Raw genomic sequence first — 18,713 nt, forward strand, 5'->3', positions numbered from 1 at the left:
AGCACTCGCTCCCTCTCACTTTCCAGCCCCCGACCCCTGCCCCTTCCTCCCTCCACGCCCAGGGCCTCCCCCTCCCTGTCTTCCTTCCTATCTTCCTCATCTGCTTTCTCCAGGGCCTCTTTTTTCCCAGGATGAAACTGAACCGCCACAGAATGTCCGGGGGTCACTGACACTCTGGCGAAGGCTTTTATTGGAGCGCTTCTGCCCTTCTCCCCTCAAAGCATTCACGTGTTCCAGTGCGCATCCTTCTGACACCAGCAAGAGAAAAAGACCCCCAGAGGATCTTGCCCATTGTCAACTTGACCTTTATTTCTTTCTGCCATCCCCTTTCCCCTTCCTCTTAGGTAGAGGTCTGTGTCCTCCCTAAATGCCATGCAACTGGTGCTAACCAAGAACAGATATCACCGCCAATGGTTCGACCCACAGGCAAAGCGGTTTCACCACTGCTCCTCCACTAGTGAAAGCCATTTCACCCATAAATGTCCAAGGAATAGAAGAAGTATAAACTCTTGCTTGTGGAAAATACTATTATGGCTCAGCTCCCCCACATATAACAAGAAAAAAGAAATTCATTCACTTTTCAGGACTGACTACATGCTGTTTAGCAACTGCCTCGGTATCTGAATGATTGTGTATCTGAAAATGGATTTTACAGCAGCTTCCAAAAACAAAAGAACAAAAATGTTTAATTGTACAATTAACGGATGATAATAACATAATATTGCAATAGCTCTTATAGTGCTTGAATGCTTCGTGGGGTGCCATCTCTAATAGCAGTCATAAGAGATGAGATTTCACATTTTAATTTTCATATCAGAAGAGCTAACTCAATGAAAAAAATGACATATTCCCTTCTTTTCAAGTAGATTATATACACAGAAAGCTATATTATTGGCTACTCTATCGACTGCTTTCTACTTTGAAGTAACGCAGGAAAAAGTAAAAATAATTTAAAATATTTTAGGAAACGTGTGTGTGTGTGTGTGTGTGTGTGTGTGTTTAAATCTCTTAATGAAAACATGAAATTTTTACTCCTTCAGAGACTCTGTGGGCTTTCCTCTGCAGTCAGACCAAAGATTTCAAATCTCCTTTGAGTTAACAAACACTCAAAGGTCAAACTTAAAGCAGGTGTGTATTTTTGAAAAAAAAAACACAACAGAATCTTTGCTATTTCACCGTTCAGGTCATTTGTCTTGTAACAGTGCTTTTGCCCTCCATAATTTGCCCCCAAGTTCAAGGGCTTTCCCAGCCTGGCATGCCTTTCTGCACCACCAGAAACCGCACTCCCCTCCCCCACTCAGGTACTGGAGCCTACAGGGTGCCTCCGGCCTTTACAGGGGTCCTTTATCAGCTTTCTTGCTTTTCAACATCTTTTTCTTTTTGTGCTCAGAGGACAATGTGCTTTCCTCATCTGTAAAGCTGGAATAGTACCTATTCTAAATATTTCCCAGAGCTATTACGAAGAACAAATAGATCACATATGTTAAAGCACCTTTGCAAACTCTAAGGTGCTGCTGTACAAGTGTCAGGCAGCCTAGTTACAGACTGCACCCAAATCAGCTGTTTTGCTCTTTTGAAAATTTATCCTTCACACAGGTTGTGCTTTCCCACCTTCCATGGCTCATCCCTGTCTTTTCCACTGAGGCTTATAAAATTTTCTCATAAATTGTTCCTCAGATTTGGAATCTTCTCATCAAGTAGATCCTGTATTCTACAAGTTTTCCCAAACATTTTATTGTTGCTGTTGTTTTCTTGTTATCTTTATTTTACATTAAGAACATAGATGTCAAATGACACGACTGGTCTAGGGGCCACACTTTGAGAACAGCTATTTCATTTAGATCAGGGCTCGGGCTGGGGGTGGGAAGGCTGTGGGGATGAGAGAAGAACAGAGCAGATTGGTAAAGTTGATTGGTTAATTCAGACACCTCACCCTTGACCTGAAATTGTCTGTGTGACTTGACCTCTGCCCATCTCTTGCCTCCGTCCTGCTTGCTCTCCGCACTTCAGCAGCCTAGGTCTGATAATTCACTGTTTATTCAGCAAATGCTGATTGAGCGTTAGTTGTCAGACTCTGGTTCCAGTTTTGGAGACACCCCCATGGGGCCAACTCTTTCCTGCCCCCAGGCCTTTGTGCCTGCCCTTCCATCTTCTGGGACCGCTCTTTCCCAGGTGCTCTGTGTGGCTACCTTCTTTCCACCTCTGGTCTCAGCTGAAACACACACCGAGGGGGCCAGGCCCTTCTGGCCTCAGAAGAAAAAAGTGTCCTTTTATCGTTTCTATTTCAGTAACCCATTTGTTTCATGGAGAGCATTAATGACACTATCTGCCTTCCCAGGGCATATGAGGAATTCCTTGAAGACAGAGTCTTTTTTGTCTTGTTCTTTTGGAACAAAGCTTAGCATAAAAGTACAGTCTCAACAAATGTTTGTGGAATGAATGGACAAATGAGTAAATGAATCTTTGTAAGTTGCTCAGTAAATATTGTTATGTGAATATATACTCTGAACAAGTCCTTCTAAACATATTCCATCTGGATGCCTCAGATATCATCTTGGAAGGGAAGATGGGAAAGAGAAGAGAGGAAAAAAGGAGGGAAGGGCAAAGGAAGAAAAACATCACAGGGTTGATTTTTTAAGAGAAAGAGATGCAAGATGATCTGAGTGGGAGGGAAGATTACAGGAGGGGAAGGAGCAAGAGAGTGAGGAACAATTTAGGACAATTGTTTCCAGAGTGGCAGCAGCAGCATCTGAGCACTTGCTAGAAGTATAAACTCTAGGTCTCTGCCAGCCCTGAGGAATCAGAAATGCTGAGGTGGGCCAAATAATCTGTTTTCTATTTGTTTGTTTGTTTGTTTGTTTGTCTTAACAAGCCTTCCTGCTCTAGCTGGTGAGAAAGAACTACTCAAGTTCCAAATAAAAGTCTTAGGTTGTCAATCCCCTTATCCCAGTGGTTAGCAAACTCATTAGTTAACTGAACAGCAAACTGCGGCTCTGGAGCCACATGTGGCTCACAAGCCACAGTTCACCAACCACTGCCCCATCCAAAACCTTGCACCAGACATCTATATATATAAAAGCCTAAGCAACTATAATGACCCAATGACCAGAATGATGGGTCAACCAGTTGCTATGATGTGCACTGACAACCAGGGGGCAGATGCTCAATGCAGGAGGTGCCCCCTGGTGGTCAGTGCACTCCAATAGCCAACTTTCCATGTCACCCTCTACCCCCCACCCGATAGGCCTCCATCATTGTACAGGCTGAGGGACTTCACCCATGGATGAATTAGTGCACTGGGCTTCTAGTCATTTTATATTAAAGAGAGTAATGATAGTTTATTGTTCTTGTTCTTTTAAATTTCACTGAGATCTCTCTGGTAATAAGAAGCTATGTCAGTGAATTAGAAGATCTCAAACAATTTTAGAATGTGCCAAATAAGTAAATTGGTGACATAAAAATGTAGTATTTTCTATAACATAGGATATATATGTACATATATAAACTTATATAATACTTATTCATGTTATATGACATATATTATGCATAAAATATATGTTTATAATATGCATATTTTGATATTTATAGCACCTCAATAAAAATAAACTGCAGATACTAAAAGAAAAAGGATCAGCATACAGCTAACTTAATGATTGTTAGATGAGAGGCCAATTCTGATGCCTTTTCCTCTGAGGAAGAGGAAGTACTTTTGTGATGCAACTTTCAGGTGTGTTTCCACAGATATATATATATATATATATATATATATATATATATATATATATATATATATATATATATATATATATATTTTTTTTTTTTTTTTTTTAAAGAAGAAGGCCAAGCAATGAGGGGTTGTGTCAACTAAAAACCATTACAATCTGGCAAATCTGTTTCTAAGTTTTAATTTGAACTGGCTCAACAGCAAATTACAGCAAAAGTGAATAGAAGTGTAACCTGCAGCAGGTGTCATGTGTTTTAAAAGAGGTGTACTAAAATTTGAGGTAAGATAATTTTGATAACCACTTAAAAAAATAACTGTAACTATCTTCTGCTTAGAGATGCCATTTTGGGAACTTATATTTGAAGCACTCTTTCTAGTTTCCTAGATCAAGGTCTCTGGAAAAGTAAAAATAATGAAGGCACTTAGGCCAGTTGCAAAGATTAAATGAGAAGGTGCATATTTTATTATAACAGTTTTGGCTAAAGGACTCAACAAATGTAAGACACTGATTTTTAGTAATGAAAATAGTATATGTTGCTGAGCACCCAATGCTAGAGAATGACAAAGTTCACAGAGGAGCAGGTCTTTCTGAGAAGACCCACGTGATAAGTTATCATTGCTTTCAGTCTGATACCCAAGAGAATCTCTTCAGTAGATCAGCACAAACCACATTTGACATTTAATGGCTGCTCTGACTTTTGGCTTTTGCCAAGATTTGTTTTAAATCCTGGAAGGGAGGAGCTGGGAGTACCGGATATGTCTCTAACAGCAGGCTCCACCAGCTCTCCCAGGCACATCTCTAAGGTTTCCTGATACTTGTTTCTGCACCAATTTCTCACCCTCTTCCCTTCCACCATTTTTTTTTTAATCTGGAGGAAATGGGCCTTGCAGATCTTCTGTCATAGCTTTTTAATCACATGCTGATGAATTATTTAAGACTAGATGTGACTTAAAACCAGACTACCTACCTTTTCCATCTCAAGCTCCTCTGCTCCACCTTCACTCCCACCTGGCAATCCTTGCTGCCCCACCCTGGGAAATGAGTCTGCTTGCAAATACACCAAGTCAAGGCATTGACGCTTCCGGTGGGGCTGTCTGCGGGGGCAAGGCTGTTATACATTAAGGTTTCAGGAGCCCAGTCATGATTTGCATGAATATTCAAACCCTAAGACAGTAGGTAAATAAAACATGGCTAATCTTGGCTTTAAGAAATAAACAAACAAACGAACAAAAACAATCGTCTCTTCATCCTCCTTAAAAAGTAATGATTGGAGAGTAAAAACTCCTGTCTTCTTTGTTCAGTACCGTATTTTTCGGACCATAAGACGCACTTTTTTCCCCCCAGAAGTGGGGGGAAAAAGTCCCTGCGTCTTATGGTCCAAATATAGCCTACACATATACTTTAAAAAAAAAGTTTTTTTTACTTGCCCGGCTCTGTGTGGTCTCTGTGTGCTTGCTCGGCTCTAAAATGGTTCTAAATGCTGCTGTTTACTTTACAGGGTTGATTACATGTGTTTATGACTGTGATGTTGGGTTTTAATGCACATAAAATATTTTAGGACACTATTTGTTTCAGAATCTTTTTTTCTTCATTTCCCTTCTCTAAAAACTGGTGTGTCTTATGGTCCGAAAAATATGGTATATCGTGTTTGCTAGAACCTTACTTCCAGGTGAATTCTCTGGAGGTCGCACACAGTAATCATTCTTTGGCCAGGACATGTGCCTCTTCTTGCAGCTTATTACTTATAGTATAATTTTAACATTGTTTTTAAAAATTAGAATAAGTAAGTAATGTTGAGAAAATAGATGTTTACATGTAAAAACATCTGGATTTTGCCTTTAAAAAAAATAAATCAAAAGCTGGAGTCTTGCTGAAACCGGTTTGGCTCAGTGGATAGAGCGTCGGTCTGAGGACTGAAGGGTCCCGGGTTCGATTCCGGCCAAGGGCATGTACCTTGGTTGCAGGTACATCCCCAGTAGGGGGTTGCAAGAGGCAGCTGATCGATGACTCTCTCATCGATGTTTCTAACTCTCTATGTCTCTCCCTTCCTCTCTGTAAAAAATCAATAAAATATAGTAAAAAAAAAAAAAAAAAAAAAAAAAAAAAAACTGGAGTCTTGTTGGGCCCACATTCTGCCTGTATCATTCACCCAGCTCCCATCCCACCTTCCCTGCAAAAGGGACAGACAAGGGGCATCTCAAAGTCTCTTGATCAAAGTGGAAGATCAAACAATCTTATCATGTTTTTAAAAAATGTAATGATAAAAAAAACCTCAGATAGATTATAAACCTCTTAAAGGAAGGAGTCCTATCTCTTCATTATCTCCCCCACTTCCTCAGGTTCTCGGTGCTCTGTGCCTACTTAGAGTAAACATTCACACCCCCACCACTAAACAAGGGCATAGCTAAGTACTTGACAATCTGAAACAAAATTGTGTTCTTCAGCTGTTCCAATGCAGACCTGGAACCCTTAGCACCACGGATAGCTAGCTTCTAAGCCTTGGGAGAAACTAGTGCCCAAGCAGCCCCTGATCCAAATGGATGGATCCTGACTCCACAGAAGAGCTAATCCTTCTCCAATGATCCAGATGCCACCTGGTTAGGGCCACTAAGGTCACAACTCTCAGCAAAGCAGACTCTTTTGGTACCTTCTCCACAGATCTGCTGTTCTGGGCTGTGAGCAAACATCAATGGTCACAGACACACAGATGAAGGGCAGGCACCTGGTAAAACTACACACAGAGGGTGTGTTTACTGGCCCAGAGCTACCAGAAATTCAAGTCAGAGGAATTCTGATGAACAAACAAGTGCCTCCCATGTACCTCCAAACAGAGCATTCTCCAGTGGGCACCTCGTCTGGATTTAGCCATGGTAACATTCTGTCGTCAGATCCCCCAAAGTGTGGGAAGAATGGAAAAGATTTTTACTTCAAAGGTGCTCCTGGAATTCATAGCATTTCCCCTTTCAGTTACTTTTCACCGTACTTCACCATCACTGGGTTACAAAGCTGTTGTTCTGTGGGTAGGATATGCGTGTGCAACAGCGAAGTAGCTGGGCTAAGTGACCAAGATGGAAAGGACTGGGCGGTCTCTTCCAGAGGCCTTCTCTTTATCTTATCTTCATACTTATCCGCTGGCTCATCCGCCAGCCCTGATCCTTGCCTTTACTGCTTTTTCTTGCAAATTAATCATTTCTCCCTCCCTGTTCATTGTTCATTCTCCTCCCACCCCACCCTTTCTCCCCTGGTTCCTGAAGAAGACAGGTCTTAGTCCTTCAGAGCCACTGGATTGTCCCTAATTCAACAACATGCTTTGAATCCCACCCTCTTAAAGCCCTTAAGCAAACTACTCTTTTTATTTTTAAATAATTTCAAACTTACAGATAAGTTAAAGATTGTGCAGACTGCTTCCACAAACCCTTTTCCAGACCCACTAGTTTTTAAAAAATACTATGCCATAATTGTCACTCTCTTTCCCCCCATATATACTATGTTTACTAGCACCATTTCAGAGTAGGCTGCATATACTCTGGATTAAATGTGTAATCTTTTTTTAAAAAAAATATAATATATTTTATTGTTTTTTTACAGAGAGGAGGAGAGAGGGATAGAGAGCTAGTAATGTCGATGAGAGAGAAACATCTACCAGCTGCCTCTTGCACACTCTTTACTGGGGATGTGTCCGCAACCAAAGTACATGCCCTTGACCTGAATTGAACCTGGGACCTTTCAGTCCGCAGACCAATGCTCTACCACTGAGCCAAACCGGTTTCGGCAAATGTGTAATCTTAATAAAGTTAATCAAATTCAGGCAATTCAAAATTGATATAATGCTTCAATCCACAATCGGTATTTCAATTTTGTCAATCATTTTGATAATGTCCTGCCTGCATTTTTTGTTTGTTTTTTTCTCTAATAAGAACGCAACTCAGGGTCCTGTATTGCATTTAATCATCAGATTTCTTAATCTTCTTGAATCTGGAACAATTCCCCAGCCTTCTGAAGTGATCTTTATGACAGTGATCTTCGTGAATGACACAGGTTGCTTATTTTAATAGTTTCCTCCTCCAAGTTCACGTGTCCACCGTTTCCCTGTGATTACATTCGGTTTATACATCTCCAGCAGGACTGACTTCTTCTCTTGCATTCAATGTTTTCCCTAACAAACTGGTTATTCAATTATACTCTAAGGTAGGGGTGTCGAACTCAATCAGAGAAGGGGCCAAAATCTAAAATCCAGCCTAAATCGCGGGCCGAATGGTTTACTGAACAGTCATAAACTGTCATTGTGATGGAAACGCCGCGGAGTGCAGTGATGACAGCACGGTGCGGGCCACATTGCAAGGCCTGGCGGGACGGATTTGGCCCGCGGGCCTTGTGTTTGACACATATGCTCTAAGGGATGGCAGATCTAATTGAACATTAGAATCAATGGGGAGATTTTTACACTCTCGTGTGGAGGTCCTACCTCAGTACATTCTGTTCAGGAGGTCGGAGGCAGAATATTAGAAACTGTATCTTTAAAAAGCTTCCCAGATGATTCTGATGTGAGTGTAAGGCCAGGGCAGAGAGCCATGAACTTCCTGTCTCAATTAGCATATCCTGCCTTCTCTTCCCTTTGATCTCTTCCCTTTCCTTTGCCATTCTTTCTGCCCAAGGGCATCAACCTTCATCTGCCCAGGGGGCCCCGTGTGCCAGAGAACCAGCGGTGGGTTAAAGAGCCCACTTCAATGCACTCGTTCTGTTTCATGGCTGCATTTTATGTGCACGCGATTTACACGAGGACACCCTGTGAACACAGTCTTTTTTGTGTGCATAAAATGGAAAGTAGTGCGAATCACTCATAACTAAAAGAAAATAAAAGTCCTTGAAATTTTAAAGCTGGAGAGGGTCCAGTGAATTGTAGACCAGTATGCTCTTGGCACATGGCAAACTAAGAAAACTAGTCCTTTGCCCAAATTAAGCTTGGATGATGCTAACTATAAGGTAGGGGCTTTAGCAGCACATCTTTCCCATAGTATATTACTCCCTCGAGTGGCCTTTTTGCACGGTCAGCAGTCTCAGATTCACTTATATTTTATTCCATTTACACTAGACAATCTAAGAGTCCTTGCTCAGGAGAAATGATTAGGGGATTTTATTTTTTAAATGTATTTTATTATTTGCACTTTCTCCTTCTAGGTGTTTGCCTCCATAACGGGGAATATTTTCTCACCTTCAGTTCTGGCCACAGGACAGTGGTGCCGTGGGCAGACTCTCCTATGTAATTTAAGTGACACAATAAAGGAGGTTACCCCAGACATGAGGAGTGGGGCAAGGGACGATTTTCTGCATTTGCCTTATCACTTTTTTGGAGGCTCCCATGGGCCTTCCTTTAAAAGGCCAAATGGAAGGAAGCACAGAACCGTGAAACCCAGACCAGCACCACAATGGCTATTCAAAAACTGAGGAAATGCAACCTCTCTCCCAGGCCAGGGCCGGGGCAGGGAGGGGAAGGGAAGAAAGAGGTGTGCCTCCAAACAAGATTTAGGGATGTTGAGCAGAATTAGAGCCAGCCGGGAACATTCTAAATGCTAGCTCAACATTTTATCCTTCTGAAAGCACTTTCACATAATAATGTGGTTCTCACAACCACCCCGTAGGTAAAGTCAACAGGATAGAGACGATGGAGCAAAAAGAGAAGTTAGTATTAATTGGTAACATTATTGAATGCTTGTCTTATATAGCCAATGCACCGAGCATCGTGCTTAATCTGATTTTAATCCTCAGAACCACCTCATGAGGCAGATAGAGCACGCTTAATTATCCTTATTGTAAAGAGGAAGCAAGTATGACTTGAGCTGAGTAACTAGCCTTTCTTTTTTTTTCTGCTAAGGGCCATTTTGGTATTTATAATATCATTTGAGGGCCATATAAATTTATCAACTTAATAATCTGCCTACTGTATTTAGTCAAATATTTAATTAACAAACCCTTAATGCCTTGGCAGGGCCACACCAAATGATTTCTCAGGCCTTATACTGGCCTCGGGCCCAATGTTCCCTACCTCCGAACGAAGAGATAACACCATAGGATTTAAACCATGTTTCTCTGACACCAGAGCAATAGTTCTTTACCACCTTCTCCATGGTCACTTGGCTGAGAGGGGACCTAAATTGGAGGCTCATTAGGTTTTGAAGCTGAAGTGAGGCCCAGGGCCCATCTTCCCCCTCTTTGGAGGCCACCTCTCCACTCTTCCTCCTACACATTCACTCACGCGCTCCAACAGGTGAACTTTCTGGCCTGTCTCACCTTGCCCCTTACCCATAGGGAATGGCTGGTCTAAGCAAGGCTCCTTCTGACACATCTACATCTGGCCTGATCTGCAGCAGGGCCTGTGCACAAGGACATGGCATACTTTTCACTTAGGTGGCATACACGGATGCTGGCTGACTGGGTGCTGAAATCAGCCCATGTTCCAATACCAAGTCCTATGCGTTCATGGTGAAACTGTGTGCCTAAAACATCTTTTTTTTTAAAACTAACACAACAGTTCCCTATCTTCCTAGGCTCCATTTTCTCAATCTGAGCCCCATTCTTAAAGAATGTATACTCTAGAACAGTGTTTCCCAAAGCGTGGTACATGTACCCCCAGAAGTACGGGAAGAGTGTGGTGGGGATACGCGTTGCACCGGAGTTTGGTGGGGATATGCACTGCACCGTGCTTAGCTGCGCCTAAGTCTACGTTCTCATGAGTACGAGGGGTAGTCAGCGTTACGAAAATTATAGAAGGGGTACACATATGTCAAAAGTTTGGGAAACACTGCTCTAGAAAATAATTGCAGGAGACTGTAATTAGATAAATGAATTTCTGATATTTGGTTATTTAAAATTTTTTAAAATAATTTTTTAAAAATATTTTATTGATTTTTTATAGAGAGGAAGTGAGAGAGATAGAGAGCCAGAAACATCGATGAGAGAGAAACATCGACCAGCCGCCTCCTGCACATCCCCTACAGGGGATGTGCTCGCAGCCAACATACATGCCCTTGACTGGAATTGAACTCGGGACTTTTCAGTCTGCAGACCGACGCTCTACCACTAAGCCAAACCGGTTTCGGCTGATATTTGGTTATTTAAATTTTATAGCATTACCCTCCTCATCCTTTCATGATCTAATAACACAAAAAGTACGCTCAATGCTAGGTAACTAAGCCATTAGAAGTCCATGGAGGAGATACTGTGGGTCTGGGACCAAATTTGTCTAGATCAGTGGCTCTCAAATTTAAAAGTGCATCGGTGTGACTTGGAAGGCTTGTTACAACACGTGTTGCTGAGCTCTTTACACAGCATTTCTGATTCAGTAGGTCTAAGGTGGAGCCCAAAGCTTGCATTTTTAACAAGTTCTGGGTCTGGGGTTCATGCTTTGAGAATCACTGATCTATATACTTCTTGACTCATACTACAGACAAACTTCTTGTTCCATCAATTTTGTCTATGTAAAGACATACACAGTCACATTATACTTTTACAATGGTAACAACAGTAAGAACAGTAGCTAATAGTAATAATCCCTATTTTCCAGGCACATGCTATGTGTTAGTTCATGTCGAGGATAATAGAATGAGAGAATAAAAGAGAGGGGAAAAAGATTTTTGAAGCCAAGTATTGGCCCAAATCTACAACATTCCAAAGATAGATCCCTAACACTGTAGGCAAAGATGTGAGGAAAGAGCTTAAAGGAGAAAAGTAGGGAAAATTCTAATATAAAAAGAGTCAACTTAGGAAAAATTTGCAATAGCATTAGTGAGTGATTGCTGGATTCTAAGTTGTGTTCTCCTTTGCATTTACCTTCATTAACAGGAGCTTTATGCAAGAGACTGTGACTGGGTGTGCAGATGTGTGTGTGTGTGTGTGTGTGTGTGTGTGTGTGTACTCATTGCTCTGCTATTCTCTAATCATCCAACTTGGAGCAAGTTCTTAACCTCTTTAAGTTTAATGCAGCTTATCTGTGAAGTACTAATAATACCAATACCACTAATAGTATTACAATGGTGGGTTGTTTGATGCTCACAGATGGTTTCCACCCAATACCTATGGCCCTTACCGTGTGGCTTTGCAGTTCTTCCCATCAAGAGGTGGAGTTCCTACCCTCCTCACGGCCCAGCTCTACGAAGCCAATCCCACAGCCTCACACACCGGCTGCTATCTGATAAACACCTGGCACACAGAGATTTTCTTTTTACACAGTTCCAAGCGATTAAGTCAAATGATTTTATATTTCTCTTATACCCTTCTGGGTGTTGAGGTAGAGTGCCTTTCAAAGTCACTTTCCATTACCTGAGGTGAGGGAAGTGGGGGAGTAGAGGACGGTAAAGGGGGGATAAATAGCAGGAGACTTGACTTGGGTGGTGAACACACGATACAATATACCGATGAAGTACATAAATTGTATACCTGAAACCTATGTAATTTTATTAACCAGTCACTCCAATAAAAAAAGGAAAATGAAATAGAAAAAAAAAATAATCCTATCAAGAGTAAAAAAAAATGTTCGAAGGAGAGGCACTCACAAGTGACTCTTACTTTTTAAAGTGTGTAGCAACAGCTGTTTTGAGGTGACTATTATAAAGCAAATTCTTCTGCTAAATCAAATAATGACCAGGCATGGAAGCCTTGACTGAAGTCTGAGGGTCCTGGAAAACTGCAGTTCTAGAACCTGCCTTTGGAAAGAGCACGGCTTCTACACACTCAACTTCCTGGAAGAGAGTTAAGATTTTGCCTGAGCTCAAGGGAAACAGGAACATGAGATAGTTAGCTGCATAGTCCTTCTGGTGCCCCACAGGAAAGGTCATGGGTGTTACAGTGGATTTCACTTTAGAAAAGGCCTAAACAAACAAACAAACAAACAAACAAACAAACCAAAAAACCCACAGTGTATTTGCCATGACCTGAACTTGCCAACCCAGCTGTGGGGGCTGGCTCACCTGAGCTCTGTAACCCAGAGCTGGGTAGGCCCAAGGCTGGCACACCGGCAACCAAGCTCTAGCTGGGTGTCCTGCACTCTTCCCAGCAGAGCCCAGCCACCTCTGGGTCTTCATATGTTTGTTTTACAATCATCAAACCTGGACAAAATAGGGAAAAACAGTTTTTCTAAAAGACAACTCTTTGGTATCGAGGCATGAATGTTTTCATTATAGTTTTTATTTAGCATGTTTCTTACTTGATGCATTTAATTATCTATCTATCTATCTATCTATCTATCTATCTATCTATCTATCTATGTATATATGCCCAGTGACTGGAACAGCGGAATGACCAGAATGACCAAAACAACTGGTGGCTATGATGTGCACTGTGGTAGCCAACCATCATAATCTGGGTCTTGATTGCCTCTCCTCCACGGTGGTCTGGTCCCCAATTGTCCCCCAATACCCCAATTGGGGTGAGTGTGGCTAACTAACTGCCTGAGGCCCTTCCCCTCAGCCCATGGGCCCCCATCGGGGCCAGCCAAACCCCACCTGTGCACGAATTCATGTGCTGGGCCACTAGTATATAAATATTATACAATATAAAAATATATACAGCAGCACAGAAAAAATAATACAAGTACTTAAGCTCATATGTAAGTAAATAAATACTCTTCTAAACTGATGTTAGAATGCAGATTTGGCTATGGCACATTCAGCCAAAATAAGAAAGTGCTCTACCAAGAAGCATTCCATTTCCAAAGAAAGTGGTGAGGGCTCAGGATTTGGAAGATGAGGGAGAGCACAGTGCCAGTTCATAATGGCATTCGTAAGTACCAGCTCTCCATCCACTTCCTGTCTTCCCGCTTTTCAAGCCCAGACAGATCAGAAACCACAGTGATCAGATGAGAAGAGGCAGGTATAGAGCTCGATGGAGAGTGAGAGAATTTGGACATGCTTCCTTTTCCTACTTCAAGTTCAAACTGATAGTAGATAAGAGGGGAGAAGCTAACATTTCAATTGAATTTAGAGTTTGGATTATTTCCTGAAATGGGTATTTTTGTAAATGGACTGAGAGTGTATTTTGAGTTTGAAAGAGATGTAGAGAGTGTCCAGAAAAGTCCCAAGGCCTTCCAGAAGCCAGGGGAGAGCCAGGTCACAGGGAAGGCTTAGAGCAAAGGAAAAGTGGAGATAAAAATAAAGTCCCAATAATTGTCAAAGGACTGGCTATATTTGTTTTGTGATTAATAATGAAATATCAGGTCACTATCTGGAAACCATATGCAATATTAAATTCTGCACAAAGCAGAAGAAAGAGCACTAAAATGAACAAGTCATATGCATAGCGTGGGGGTTTTGTTTTCTTTGAATTATTTGGATTGATTATCCTAATAAGCAATGAAACCTTAGCTTGTTTGATTCACTTTAGTTATTCTGTATTGTCTAAAATAGGGGTGTCGAACTCAATCAGAGAAGGGGCCAAAATCTAAAATCCAGCCTAAATCGCGGGCCGAATGGTTTACTGAACAGTCATAAACTGTCATTGTGATGGAAACGCAGCGGAGTGCAGTGATGACAGCGCGGTGCGGGCCACATTGCAAGGCCTGGTGGGACGGATTTGGCCTGCGGGCCTTGTGTTTGACACATGTGGTCTAAAAGGATAGCCTAAAACCCCGAGTGGAAAGCAAGACCAAAGAAACCAATGCCTGTAACATAAACACTATTCCAGCAGTCTCTGTGCCATATCTTTCTGGCCATTTGATCCATCGGTCCTTCTGTGGATGCTGATGTGCAATTAGTATGAGACTTCGCTTCCCTTGACCACGGCTCACAAATCAATGACAGTGAACCCCAAACCTTCCATTGCTTTGTGACTCTTTCTCCTCCCTTGATGCACACACGTGATTGTGACATAAAGGCAGGGGAACTTAAAGCTTTCTTTCCTGCTTTTAGGTTATGCGTACGACTATGAACCCTGACTTGGGTTCAGAAATGTGGCCGTGGCGGCCTAATTATGTCCGTGCTGGAAAGATGTGGAATTTTTCATTCCATTTTAAAGATTTTCCTCATTACAAATAATAATAATAATAATAATAATAATAATAATAATAATAGTAAAATGCATTCACGTACAATTCACAGCTGGGACACAGAGCACCTGATCGTCTGCTTGAGTGGGGGCATTCCCCACAAAGCAAGTCTTTTCCAGGGATGGGCTTTCTGAAAGCTTCCCAAACCACGCTCCACTCCCCTCATCCTCTTACCTCTTCTGTGGTGCTGGAGAAGGGCCCAGTGGTCCAGGGAACCCACGATGTCTCCGATGTCTCCGTGCTCCCCGTCATCTGCAGACTGGGGGGCTGCCCCGGGCTGCTGTTTTGGCTGGAGTTGCCCGGAGTAGTTCTGGTGAAGGCCTCGGTAGTATTATTGCTAATGAGCTGTTCCCGGCTGTACGGAGCGGCATTGAATGCAGTGGGGGTTTGGGGAGGAGACGTGTTTCTAATGCTCCTTACTAAAAGTTGTGTTCCCAGGCCAGCTGAGGTAAAGAAAGGACAGTTGTTAAAATTACCCTCATGTTTTATGGGTTCTTCACATAAAAACAATTTTACTTAGAAAACGAAGACTCTTTAATGACCGATGTGTGGATAAGCTTTAGTTATAGGAAAAGTCAGAGTATCACAATGCTCATTTCCCCTGTTCAGTTCACCCATCCTTCATCTAGCAACATTATCCCCTCTCTGTGTAGGAGAGAGAATTAAATTCACTCCATGAACATTTAGGGCCCGCTGACTTGGTTTCAGGGGTTCAAGGAATCTCTAAAAGCTTCATGCAAAATCCTGCATACATGTGCCTATGCGATTCGAAACGGTCGCAACCCACATGTTGAGAACCGCTAGCAGGGTCACCTAAGACCATCGGAAAACACTACATTATTTACATTACAGTTCATAACAGTAGCAAACTTACAATTATGAAGTAGCAACGAAAATAATGTTATGGTTGGGGGTCACCACAAGATGAGGAACTGTATTAAGGGGTCGAGGCATTAGAAAGGTTGAGATCCACTGCTCTAGAGAATGATTGTATAATATGACACATTGAAAGGCCTGTAAATTATGGGCTGAGGGGGTATGTTTCGATGCTTCCATCAGATTCTCAGTGAATCACAGTTTTCTGGGATATAAAAACCCACAAAATCTTGCCCAATTAGATAATCATAACTTTGAAAGTTTCTGGTTAGAGACTGGCAGAAGAGAGTTCATCTTTTTTAGCGCTCCTTTACTGGTTCATTCAAACAGCTATTTATTAAGCCATCGCTATGTGTCAAGTGGAGGTCTCTTGAAGATATTAGTCAACGCATTTCCCCTGTTCTGGTTTACCTAACGGACCCCTTTTTGGACCTCATTTATTTCTATTCTAATTTAAACTAACAAATTTCATATGATAATGTGCATACAAAAAGAGGGGGATCTGATATAAAAAGAGAATAAAGATGGAAAAGGTATTTTTTAAAATTTAGCAAGATACAAATAGCAGTGCTCTTAAAAGTTAATAAGATAATGTCTACTTAGCATTCTTTCCAGGAGATGTGGAGGGTTATGTAAGGTAACCGGTACAGAAGGTGCTTGATGTAGCAAATAAAAACACATAATGCCCAGTTAAATTGTAGTGTTAAACGACCGATAGTCCAGTATATTTAATATGTCTCAAATACCTAATGCTACTAAGGTTATATTATATCGCATATTATAAATATACTAAAATTATTTGTCACTTATCTGAAATTTAAATATAACTGGACGTTGTGTGATGATGTCCACCTTACTGCACTTCTCCGAGATCTAGGCTTTGATAGACTTTCCCCCTTCATTTCTGTTTGCTTTTATCTCTCAGAACCCGGTGCCAATGCCATTGCCATTGTGCTTGGGGAGCCACCTGGAACGCAGACCAGGGGGTTATTTATCCCTGAGTGTGAAACCCACTGAACACGACAAACCCAACTATAGTGTTAGGGAGGCTTCCAACTCCACGAAGCGGTCTTAATTCCTGTCTTAATTGAGTTAGGCAATTGAATGTCCCTGTAAGTAGACATGTCTTGTGCTGGGATATAAACATTTCTGTATGTAGAGATTAGTATTTTGGTCATTTTGAGCTTTGGCCAATGCTGATCCTCTGAGTTGATTACCACCTGTGGCAATTTTACCTCTTAGAACTGGGAGGGCGGAAAAAAGGCTTAATGATGGGTTTGGACAAAAACATCTTTCAAATACCTAGCATGTAATTACATGTCTTAGCATGTAGACCTATGTTTACTCTTTCTTGCTAAGGAGCACTTGCTAAGTGCTCATCCTAAGAACTTTTAAAATATTTGTCAACTTGCATAATTAACTCAATGGATGAAACAAGACCTTCCCAAAATTAGACAAATGATCAAAACATTCTTGAAATTTCCTCTGCGAATAACATAGCTTACTACCATTGCATTTAGTTTTGAAATATCTTACAGAAAATTTTCGTCTTCTGTAATTGTCTTTAATTAACCTTCTACATTTATTTATAAAACACCCCTAACCAAACAAGTCCATTTCCATTTTGGGCCACCACCTTTTTCCAAAGAAAGAACCTACAGAATATCCAAGTTAAGTACCCCTTCATTTGGCGCCTGTGTTTTTAGCTTGTGCTATTTCAGAAGCAGGAAAGAAGTTTTAGTTTAACATTGTTTCCAAATTTTGTGAAATTTAAAGCTGTGGTTCACAGCCTTTGGTAGGCAGCAGAATCACCTTAGGGGTGTGGCCCTTCCCCTAGAAATTGTGATTCAGTAGATTTGGTGTGAGATCCCCCATCTGCATTTCTAACAATATTCTCAGGTGATTCCAATATACATCTAAGTATATTATTTTTTTCATATATACACCACAAGCAAAAACTGAAATTTAATTATTCCTTATGTAGGTATTTTTATTTTTTGGTTAATCCTCACTGGAAGATATTTTTCTATTGATTTTTAGAGAGAGTAGAAGGGAGTGAAGGATGGAGGGAGAGAGAAAGAGAAAGAAAGAGGGGGAGGAGAGAAGGGGAGGGAGAGAAGAAGAGAGAGAGAGAAAGAAGAAGAAACATCAATGTGAGAGAGACCTATCGATTGGTGCCTCTCACATGTGCCCTAACTAGGGATCAAACCTGCAACCCAGATATGTGTCCTTGACCAGGAATCACACCTGAAACACTTAGGTGCGCACACCAATGCTCTAACCACTGAGTAACACCAGCGAGGGTCCTTTGTGGGTATGAAAAGATTATAAAATAGATGGAAGGAAAGGAAATCCATTACATGAAGATGTAAAGTGATCAAAAGAAGTTCATCGTCCCATCTCCTGAACTCTTCGTTGAAATGGGTGCTATGAAATTATAAAAATAGTAGATTTTTGGCTGTTTTGATATCTATAAATTCTGATGTGCTTTAAAAGGTATATGCATTTTACAGTTCATGAAAGAGCAAGATGTGTTTTGAGAAATGCAAGGAAAAGTTGCCACACAATGGAACAATATGTTGAAGCTATTTTTAAAAGCTTTATTGTACTATTGCTGCTACATTGTTTTCACATTATACACAATTCCTCTTGGAACAAGATTCCAGAAAAGCTGAATTATCCTTGTTCAGTCTAAAAAGTTTTGCATTTAAGTTGCAAATAGCTTACCTATAAGGTTATTTGCAATCACTGCACCATATTAAGATCATATTTTGAATATATTTTAAAAAATCAATATATATTTTAGCTTATGAATTAGTCTATGATTGGCTCAGATATAACCAATCATAGAAATGGAATTTTTTATAATTATTATAAAGACAATACACAATTTGTCAGTGTCCCTCCTTTAATTTTCAAGCATGTTGAAAACATAATAACTTAATAAAACTCATTTTGGTGGCAGGAATTTTTTACTGTATTGGTACTTTCTATACTCTAGGAAGATGCCAAATATAATATGCCCTTTAAAAGTAGGAAAATATTATAGAAAAGAGATAAACAAAACAGATGATGAC

The 18,713-nt window shown here is 41.0% G+C and overlaps 1 protein-coding gene across 4 annotated transcripts in view; it reads right to left on the reverse strand.

The window, feature by feature from the left end:
• Positions 1-18,713, reverse strand: part of PTPRB (protein tyrosine phosphatase receptor type B) — a 105,363-nt gene that overhangs the window by 82,608 nt on the left and 4,042 nt on the right. For all 4 annotated transcript variants that reach the window (XR_004991617.2, XM_045588261.1, XM_045588260.1 and 1 more), the window contains exon 3: positions 14,935-15,203. Coding sequence is in view for 3 of the 4 variants with exons in the window: in XM_045588261.1 (XP_045444217.1) it covers positions 14,935-15,203 (269 nt within the window). In the remaining variant the exon portion in view is untranslated. The remainder of the gene's footprint in view (positions 1-14,934; positions 15,204-18,713) is intronic.

The sequence above is a fragment of the Pipistrellus kuhlii genome, unplaced genomic scaffold (genome assembly GCF_014108245.1).
Source record: "Pipistrellus kuhlii isolate mPipKuh1 unplaced genomic scaffold, mPipKuh1.p scaffold_m20_p_3, whole genome shotgun sequence".
Lineage (NCBI taxonomy): Eukaryota > Metazoa > Chordata > Mammalia > Chiroptera > Vespertilionidae > Pipistrellus > Pipistrellus kuhlii.